The sequence below is a fragment of the Cynara cardunculus genome (assembly GCF_001531365.2).
Source record: "Cynara cardunculus var. scolymus isolate 2C chromosome LG 10, CcrdV1, whole genome shotgun sequence".
Lineage (NCBI taxonomy): Eukaryota > Viridiplantae > Streptophyta > Magnoliopsida > Asterales > Asteraceae > Cynara > Cynara cardunculus.
The window spans coordinates 9,075,648-9,086,216 of NC_037537.1; the positions used below are offsets into that span (position 1 = coordinate 9,075,648).

The window sequence follows — 10,569 nt, forward strand, 5'->3', positions numbered from 1 at the left end:
TTATATGCAGCATCACAAAGATAATATTTACCTGTAACCACAAAATACAATTTAAAAGTATAAATCATAATGAGGTTTAAATGTTAAGAAAAAAAATGAAACATACTTGGTGGAGGAAACGGAAATCCTGAAGTTGGGTTAAATGCAACTTCTGTCAGAACTCGAGAATCATGTGCAATGCCTTCCCATCCAGCCCAAACAAATGTGAATATCATATTAAAATCACAAACCGCTAAAACATTTTGATAGCATTCACCTCTTCCTCTTCCTCTATACCTAGCTTGTTGACTAACGGGCACAACCACATGTACCAAAGTTCCATCTAGTGCACCTATAGCCCCCTTTTTTTTGAAATAGAAAACATTAGAAAGTATTTACATATGTTAAGAATATTCAGTATATAAAGACAAAACATACCGAAAATATTTCTTTGAGTCGTGTAAATCTCTCCGACATGTTTGGGGTTCCATCAAAGGATGTTGGCCCTACGACTTCTCTCGCAAATTCCATCATTCCTTTTAGTACTTCATGAAAACATTTATTAATGGTTCGCGTAGAGTGTTGAAATCTCCGTTTAACCATTCTAAAGCGTTCATTGTGACCAATTATTGTCAAAAATATGGCAATTTTCTCTTTGACGCTCATATACCTACTTAAGTGCACCCAATTTTTTTCTTTAAAATAATTGCATAATAATATGTATGCATCACGTGACAAACGCATCAATTCATGACATTGCGTATTTGACCCACTTAACAATTCTTGTGTATACGCATGCCCGCTCAATGCTGAAGTGTTGTCTCTTATCCTTTCTATTCTTGACGAAGATTATTTTTTCAAATACAGATAAACAACCACCACAATCAGAATTAACTTGTTCCTGTCCATAACCTTGCAATACAAAACACATATAACATTAACTGTCAAGATTCCATACAAAGACCAAAACATCTTTCAAAATTCGAATGAAAAGGACAACATCATCTTAAAGATAAAAGTTATATAAAAGCCAACAAACATCTTCCAAAGTTCAAACAATGACAAACATCTAATGTGGATATAAACCATTTAAAACTTCAAAAGAGCGCATCATAATATCTAATGTTCATACAAACCATCTAAGGTTTCAAAAGAGTGCATCAAAATATCTAATGTTCATACAAACCATCTAAGGTTTCACAAGAGTGCATCAAAATATCTAATGTTCATACAAACCATCTAAGGTTTCAAAAGAGCGCATCAAAATATCTTCTTCTAATGTCTAAACAAACGTTGYAATAATTATATAAACCCAAGTTGACGTCCCGTGAACCTAACCCAACCCTCACACTTATCATCCTTCAAACACAACCAAATCTTCTTATAATCAGGGCCTAGACTAAAAAGATGAAGTGTTGCCTCATACAACGGGCTTCCCCAYCCAAATTTCTCCAGTTTTTCAATGCAAGCACCCACCTCAGATTCCGTGGGTTGTTTGTCCAAAGCATTTTGCACAGAAGTGACAATCTTAGACACCTCCTCATCATTTACTGAACTGCTTGGTTGAACACTTTTTCGTTTTTTTCTTTGAGATTGAGAACGCGAAGAAGACTCTTGTACCRACGGCAATGTTGAACTTTGTTGCTCTTGTGTTTCTTGTATTTGAGGAGCAACACGTGTAGGCAATGTTTTTGAACTTTGTTGCTCTTGTGTTTGGGGAGCAATGCATGTAGGATTAGGAACAAAAGAGGTCGGCCCCCAACTTCCAACGCCCGTGGAAGCAACTCCGTCAAAAAGTTGAACACAAAGATCTGGAAATGGTAGTGGTGCAGTCCTCAACTTTTCAACATATTTATTGGACTGTTTACAAAAAAGTTATGTGTAAATAAATTAAAAAAAGGAAAAATAGAAAACTAAAGAATATGACCTTTGTTTCCATTTGCCATTCCTCTTCAGACAACTTAAAAGAGTTTGTTGACGTATCATAGATATTTCCAGTTTTGTTTTTCAGCTTTGACCAAGCTCCATATTTGCCTTTGAGGTAGTCGTAATGGTTTTTCATTTGTCTTTGGTCCACAATAAAATTATGTGTCTTTTCTAACGTCTCAGCTACTTTCCTCCAAGAAATTGCCTTAAGGCTACCACCCTCTTGCCCATTTATAGATATTTCTCGCAAACATGACTCTAGAAAAGTTTTTACCACATTGCAATCTTTCCAACTAACCCTAGCTGTCTTGGGTTGTGAAGATTCATCGACTTTTTCCATACCTATAAAAATTAATTAAATATGCCTCAAATATATGGTTCGATTATTGGTTCATGAAAAATTGCAAAGCGTAACATGACATAAAAAGTGTAGTCTAAGCAACTAGTCAAGCAGCATAAACAAAAATGATCATAGGAAGACCAACATAAGATTTTTACATATAAATAGTAGTTATATGACAATTTATTTGGTTAGTACTTTGGTATTTTTTTCCAAAGACAGGGCATAACTCAAGTATTTTGGTATTTTGGATTGAAAGTATGAGGTTACTTTCATCCCCTACAAAAAGGAGGAGAGAGGAGGAATTGATTTTGAATTTTGGGTGGAGGGTTAAGGAACGGTGGCGGAATAAGAGGGTGGTTGTGAATTTTCACAAGGCTAAAGGGGTTTTGGATCAATTGGAGAACAAAAAGGTTGTGGAGGTGGAGAAGAAAGATGATGATGAAAAAGAGGAGGGAGAGGATTGCACATTTCATTGAAAGTCTGATTCCAAACATGAGGAAAGATTTAAGAGCAAAGATTCTCTCTCTTTTCACAAAGAACTTATGTGAGAATATAAAGGGTAATGCAGAGATTGATGTGCTGAAGAAGGTGGAACTGGTATGAAATAAATAAATAAAGGAAAACCATTTTTTATGTCATCCCTTATATATACATGACATAAAATATTCATGCAGGTGTTTTTCAATTGTTAAGCAATAGCATTATTATTTGTTATGCTTTTATCTTAAGAATGGTTCATCACATATCCTAGGCAACAGTATGGTATTGTGACAAAAACAATGGTACTTTATATATATATATATATATATATATATATATATATATATCTTGAATTGAAAGCAAACATATGGAGGGTGATCAATCAAAGAGCTATAACAGCTCTTAAAACACACAATAACAAGAAAAAAAGAAGAAAGGTACTTGTCTTTTTTAAATCAAGAACAACAAGAACAAGAAGAAAGAAGAAATGTATTTGTCTTTTTTAAATCTAAACTACAACATTCAAAGAGATAAAGCTTTTGCACACAATCTTTTTCTTGGGTTATCAATCAAAAGAAAAGGGCAATAATTGTACTATTTGAGATTACTTGTTTCATTGTTTCACTTCTTGTGTCACATCACTTTCCAATATACATTACCCTCCTCACACACATACTATAAGGTTAGTCAATATCTTGAGCTTCACCCACCTAGATTGTCAGCCTACACACAATGAATATCTCTTCATCCCACCAAATCTTTTGACTTTTCTATGCAAATTCCATCTCTTTAAAATCAAACCCAAATTTCCACAAGAAGTTAAATACCACGTAAATCAAACCCAAATTTCACTTTTCTATGCAAATTCCATCTCTTTAAAATAAGAGCAAGTAGTCATAAGTTGGCAACCAAGATAGCGAAACTCATTCACTGGACACAGAATAAATAGTATGTTGTGAAAGTGAGGAGATGAACGTGGAACTGAATATGTAGAAGTTGAGCAAAAAGGTAATTATGTTGGCCTAACCCCCCCTTCTCTATGTGATGTAGAATAGTGCAGTATTGTATACATTTTGGTGTTTTGGCTTCCAATTTTATCTCTGATTTTCCTGATTGTACATCAACGAGGTAACAAGTAATGAGTTTGTATGTGTTCTTCTTCAATGGTAAACATTCTTCATTTGTAGATTAGCTTTTCATGTGTTCTTCTTCAATGGTAAACCCATTAGAACATATTCATTACATCACTTTTGTAGAAAATAAAGTAGAGAATGGCAAAAACAAAATCAACCCATTTGCAGCAACATAGAAGAAAATCGAATACCATACCTGGAGAAGGTGTCGGTTGATTGTTTGAAGCTTCACGAAATCAACAGAGAATCAACAGAGAAGAACGAAGATCCCTTTCTCTTTTCTTTGCAGATTTATGAAATCGAAAAAAGGGAAGAAATCAAGAAATCGATTAGGATGTTAGATATCAATAGAAGGAAGAAGAGATCTCTTAAAAATCAATAACCATACCTGAAGAAGTTGCTGTCGCACTTGGTATGAAGAAAGCTCATCCACTTTTAGGGTTTTAGATGGGAGGGTAGAGAAGGAAAATAGACCTCTTACCATGGTAAGATTGAATTTTTTTGCTGACCGTGGTAAGAGGACGGTCAGAGCCTTTTTTTTTTTTTTGTTTTAGTAAACACTTTTACCTCTTACCCGGGTAAGCATCTCTTAATGGGTAAGAGCCGGGTAAGAGGCGGTAAGAGATTAGTAAACGAGGCCTTACTCTTTTACTTGGATTATGTTGATCAATGTCAACGGTCGTAACATGCAAATAGTTAGGGACGTTATTGGGAAATTTTTTGTTTAAATCCTAAAGTTTCTTCCCAATGTATATATTGTGAAAGTAAATATAAGTCTTGGTTTAGAAAAGCTTTTCCACCTCGAAAGACGGTTGAAGTAGTTTTGCATAACGAGTTCTCACCATCACCAAAATCTGAAGTTGACATTACCTACTGTCCTTTAGTTATAGATGTTATTTGTTTTATTTTATTTACTATTAGTTCCTTCTTGTGTTACCTTCTTCCCTTGATCTCATTTTTTTATGTCTAATTAGTATAATAATCAAGTCAATTATCTGATTCGCATAACTAGGCCATGATCATTAAGTGGTTAGTGTTTAGACCATCACCTCCCTATGATCGACCCTTATGTTACATAACTATGCTTGCGGTATGCATTTAAAACACATCTAGTTTTTGGCATCGTTGCTGGAGAGGCAACTAGCCTAGTAATAGAATAAATGGTTTGATTTCCTTTCTCATTATCTCTTCACCTCAATATATAATACATAAATAATGGATAACTATAAAATATAAAAGATAAATACCAATATATATAAAGATCCTTATCTAAATCTAATACGCCCCGCAGTTGAAGCGACGGGTGATCGAATGCGAAGACTGGATCGAAATTCTTCAAAGAGTACCCGTGGAAGACCCTTAGTAAACACGTCAGCAAACTGAAATCGTGAAGGAACATGTAAAACGCAAACCTGTCCTCGTGCAACCAGATCATGCACAAAATGAATATCTAGCTCGACATGTTTCGTACGACGATGTTGGACGGGGTTGCCGGAGAGTAAACCGCACTGACATTATCACAATACACGAATGTGGCCTTCGTGATCGGACAAAGCAACTCTAGAAGAAGATTGCGTATCCAACATGTTTTGGAGACAACATTTACAACCCCCCGATATTCAGCCTCGGCACTAGATCGGGAGACAGTGGCCTGACGTTTAGATGACCAAGATATAAGAGAGTCTCCGAAGAAAACACAATACCCGGACGTGGACCGACGAGTGTCCGGACAACCAGCCTAGTCCGCGTCAGTATAGGCAACTTGGTGGTTAGATGATGCAGGGGACAACTGTAATCCCATCTTAAGTGTCCCTTTGATGTAGCGCAAAATACGACGTAAAGCTTGAAAATGAGGATCTCGGAGATCATGCATAAAGAGACAAACTTGTTGCACTCCATAAGAAATATCGGGTCATGTAAAAGTCAAATATTGAAGAGCCCCCGTAAGGCTACGATAAAGAGTGGGGTCTGCCACCGGCGGACCAGAAGACGCACTTAACTTTCTACTTGTATCGACCGGAGTAGCCACGGAATTGCAATTACTCATATTTCCCCGATCCAGTATATCAGCCGCATACTTGGATTGCGAGAGAAATAATCCATGGGCATCCCGAGAAACCGAAATCCCCAAGAAATGATTTAGCTTCCTGAGGTCTTTTATAGCAAACTCGGAATTTAAACGGGCAACAATGGATCGCCAAAGAGAAGGGGATGAGGCAGTCAAAATGATGTCATCCACATATAACAAGAGATACGCCACGTGACCCCCATTATGATAAGTAAATAATGAATTGTCAGACCGACTATGCTTGAAACCTATAGAGGTAACAAACGTAGCAAAGCGAGTGTACCACACGCGAGGGGCTTGTTTCAAGCCATAAAGAGAGCGTTTAAGGCGGCAGACATGATTCGGGAACTGGGTGACTTTAAAACACGAAGGCTGATGCATAAACACTGTCTCATTAAGGTGCCCATGAAGGAAAGCATTTTTCACGTCCAATTGCCGAACATCCCATTTTTTTAGAAAGAGCCAGTGTCAGAACTGTAAGGATCGTTGCTGGTTTCACCACCGGTGAAAAAGTCTCGTAACAATCCACTCCCACCTGTTGAGATCTGCCATTTACAACCAAACGTGCCTTATACCACTCAAGAGAACCATTCGCATGAAATTTATGGGTGAACACCCACATACATCGAATAACATTAACACCCGAAAGGCGAGGCACAAACTCCCAAGGATCGTTAGTAATAATTGTTTTATACTCATTAAGCATGGCATTCTTCCAATTAGGATCCCATATAGCATCTAAATGAGAAGTGGGAACTGGTGACACGATTGAAGACACGACAGACAAAGCATACCTGGGATTGGGTTTTGTGATCCCAACCCGACTACGGGTAGTCATGGGATGTGTGGAAAAGCTGGGGACGAGTGAAGGTTCGGTCGTGGAAGGGACGTGATATGAAGGAGACGGGAATGTGGATGGCGGTGAGGGACTGGATGAAGGCGATAAAGGAGATGACGGAGGTTTCATGGATGGGGAAGGGAATTGAAAAATAGGATGGGTAGGAGTGTCCAAAAAGTCGTAAGTGGCTGTGGGCGTATGCTTGTGTGAAAAAGGGAAAACTGACTCCTCAAAGGTAACATGACGAGAGATATAAAATCATTTAGACACCATATCGAAACAATGATAACCCCGATGGTTTTGCAGATAACCCCGATGGTTTTGCGGATAACCCATAAACACACAAGGAGTGGAGCGAGGGGCAAGTTTATGGATGGTGGAGGGTGGTTTGTGAGGAACGCATAGACACCCAAATGCCTGTAAATGGGAATAGGATGGAATTTGGTGGTAGAGAATTTGTGTGGGAGAATTATAGGACAAAATTTTCGAGGGAAGAATATTATGGAGATAGGTAGCCGTTTGGAGAGCATACGACCAGAATGATGGTGGAATGTGACCATGAAGTAACAAGGTACGAGTGGCTTTATTTAAGGTTTGAAGTTTCCGTTCCGCTTTTCCATTTTGGGGAGATGTGTATGGACATGAAAAACGAATATGAATGCCTTTGTTAGAGCACAGTTGGAGAAATTTTGAAGTGTTATATTCTTTCCCATTGTCACATTGGAATTGTTTTATAGATGTTTCGAATTGCGTTCGAATATATGCGTAAAATTGTTGAAACATCATAAAGGTTTGAGACTTATTTGCCAATGGGAAAGTCCACACGAAGTTCGTATAATCATCAAGATAAAGCAAGTAATAGCGATGACCACTAGTACTCAAAACCGGAGACATCCAAATGTCACTATGTATAGTTGACTGGGAAAAAGACAAACCAAACGATAATGCATTGTGTTTACCCAACTGACACGAATGGCAAACACCAGAATTAATTTTACCTACGCTAGAAATTAAACGACTAGAAACAAKACTATGTAAAACTTGATCGCCCGGATGAYCCAGACRAKTATGCCAAAGTGAARGAGAYGTGACTGCAAAAGCTGATGGAGACGGGAATGAAGTCGATGATGTAGTCGGAAGAAGAGGATAAAGTGGACCATCGCTATCACATCGGAGAAGTTTGGTGCCCTGCACAAGATCCTTAACGGAAAAACCAAACGGATCAAATTCAATGGAAACAGAATTATCACGTGTAAATTGAYGGACMKACACAAGATTTTTGATAATTTTAGGAACATGTAGAATATTTGTAAGTTTAAACGGAGGAAACGGGGGTGGAAGAGATGTCATACCGGAACCCTTAATTGGTAGAGAATCACCATTCCCAACAATTATATGACGAGCAAAAGAATTATTACTACGGGTAGAGAGAGTACTTTGGTCCGAGGTCATATGAGATGAGGCGCCAGTATCCATATACCACTGATGATTCGGTGGGTTGAGCGTCATAATGTGAAGGGCCGATTCAATATATGTAGGAGCAAATTGAGATTGAGTGTCGGTGGTATATGCTTGCTTGGAAGGGGGAGCTGATGAACGAGACATACCGGGAGGAGGACCTGGAGTCCAATGTGGTGCCGAATACCCCATCGTTGGATACGCGGAGGGTGGTATGTACCACTGTTGTTGCTGCCATGGAGGGGGAGAAAACCATGGTGGTCGTGGCCAATATGAGAACCCTCGACCACGGGATCCACGACCACCATGGCCCCTATAGCCACGCCCACGACCACGTGTGCCACGCCCCCGAAATCCGAACCAATCAGGCTGTTGTTGCATTGAAGACAAGGACGGATTGGGCGGCGGGGATGGAGTCGCCGATGTGGATTGAGTGAGTAAAACAACATGCGATAATGTAGATGGTAATGGAACCTATTTGGCTTTACGTGATTCCTCCAAGGTGAGCATACTACGAGCACAAAAAAAATCTGGAAGAGGATCGGATTGTTGGATAATTGTAGCCACACCGTCATATGCCTCGGATAACCCTGCAACAAGTTGTAACACCAAAGTCTTTTCGGAAACCAGAGAGCCGACATTGGCAAGTTGATCGGCCAAAGATTTGAGTTGTTGACAATATGCCGAGACTGAAGTAGACTCGGACTGATGAAGACGAGAAAATTGATTTTGGAGAAGAATGGCTCGTAAATGCTGATTGTCGTCAAACAATTACTTAAGACGACCCCATGCCTTTTGAGTGGTAGAATTCGGTTCCAAAATAGTTTGAAGAAGATCGGAAGAAATCGTACCATAAATCCATCGTTGTACAATGGCATCAAGGCGTTTCCATAGGATTAACTGAATCATCTCGTGGTGGGATAATGTGATCAAGAACTTGAAACGCCGTGGCATGGATCTTGAACAACTCGGCCCATGAAGCGTATTGAACTTTTTCTGTTTCTAACGTGATAGGGATGAAGGTTTTGATATTATTGACCGTAAGGTCGAGTGAAAGGGTGTAGATGAAGAACCAGACATGGATGAAGAATCGGCGGTGGTAGTTGAACCAGTCATGGTATCGGATGGCGGCCGGCGGTGCCGATTAGAAGAGTTAGGAGGGAGGAGAATGTGTTTTCGGCTCTGATACCATAATAGAATAAATGGTTTGATTTCCTTTCTCATTATGTCTTCACCTCAATATATAATACATAAATAATGGATAACTATCAAATATAAAAGATAACTACCAATATATATATAAAGATCCTTATCTAAATCTAATACCTAGCAACAATTTACTTTTTGATTTACTAGTCTATGTTTCACTTCCCTATTTCTATTTTATGTTTTGCTTTTCGTGTTTCAGCAACCGTGAGCACGAGCTCCACTTCAAGCCTTGTTTTATACTATCTCCAACAACTGTGAATCAAGATCAACAGTTCCAATCTTCATTCTCTTCACTTTTGGGCCAATTTAGGCGGATTTCAACAACTTTGGGCTACGATTTGGCACATCCTTCCTCTAAGACATTAATTATATAATCATAGTCAACCCATAACTCAAATAAGGTTTGATGTTTATCAGTAAATAATTATCTAAAACATTAATAATTATGCTTATTTACAGATAATATCCCGTAACTATCATAATTACGTTTTAACTCATATTATATAATTATTCTTCAAGAGTAATAATTTAACAGTTAAACATGACTTTTGGGTTATATTCAAATGAAAGCAAGCATATTCTTTGTGTGTGACCCTATAGGTTTATATACTCCTTAGTAGTATCCTTGTGTGACACATGTTGTGGCATATAATAACTTAAATTCTCTCACTTGCACACGACACAGAGTAACACAAACGATGGTAAGCGTCTAGCAATACGTCACTGCCCCAAGGCCTTGTAAATGTCCTTCTCCTTCGAGCAATCTTGATTGATCCAATCATTTATGAAAATACCATTCGAAAATTGTTTAATTTGAAGTCCGAGAAAGAAATTTAATTCTCCTATTATGCTCATTTCAAAACGTGATACCATGAGGTCCGAGAAGTTCTTACAATATTTTGGATTAGTAGTGCCAAAGATTATATCGTCTACATATATCTGTATTAAGATTATTTCCTTACCTTCCTTTTTGATGAATAAAGTGGTATCGATTTTACCTTTAGCAAAACCAACTTTGAGGAGAAAATCGGAGAGTATATCATACCAGGCTCATGGAGCTTGTTTTAGACCGTAGAGAGCTATGTCCAAGATATAGATGTGATCCAGTTTTGAGGCGTTCACGAATCCTTCGGGT

At 38.3% G+C, this 10,569-nt stretch overlaps 2 protein-coding genes across 2 annotated transcripts; both read right to left on the reverse strand.

The window, feature by feature from the left end:
- Positions 1–1,281: 1,281 nt before the first annotated feature.
- On the reverse strand, positions 1,282–2,245 carry LOC112519952 (L10-interacting MYB domain-containing protein-like). Its single transcript, XM_025128268.1, has 2 exons — positions 1,907–2,245; positions 1,282–1,839 (listed from the first exon to the last, which is right to left on the reverse strand). The coding sequence occupies exons 1-2, from the start codon at positions 2,243–2,245 to the stop codon at positions 1,282–1,284; spliced, it is 897 nt and encodes a 298-aa protein (XP_024984036.1).
- A 4,078-nt stretch (positions 2,246–6,323) lies between these two features.
- LOC112519953 (uncharacterized mitochondrial protein AtMg00820-like) lies at positions 6,324–6,896 on the reverse strand. The gene has a single exon (XM_025128269.1). It carries the CDS (start codon positions 6,894–6,896, stop codon positions 6,324–6,326), a length of 573 nt encoding a protein of 190 aa, XP_024984037.1.
- Between the last annotated feature and the right edge of the window lie 3,673 nt (positions 6,897–10,569).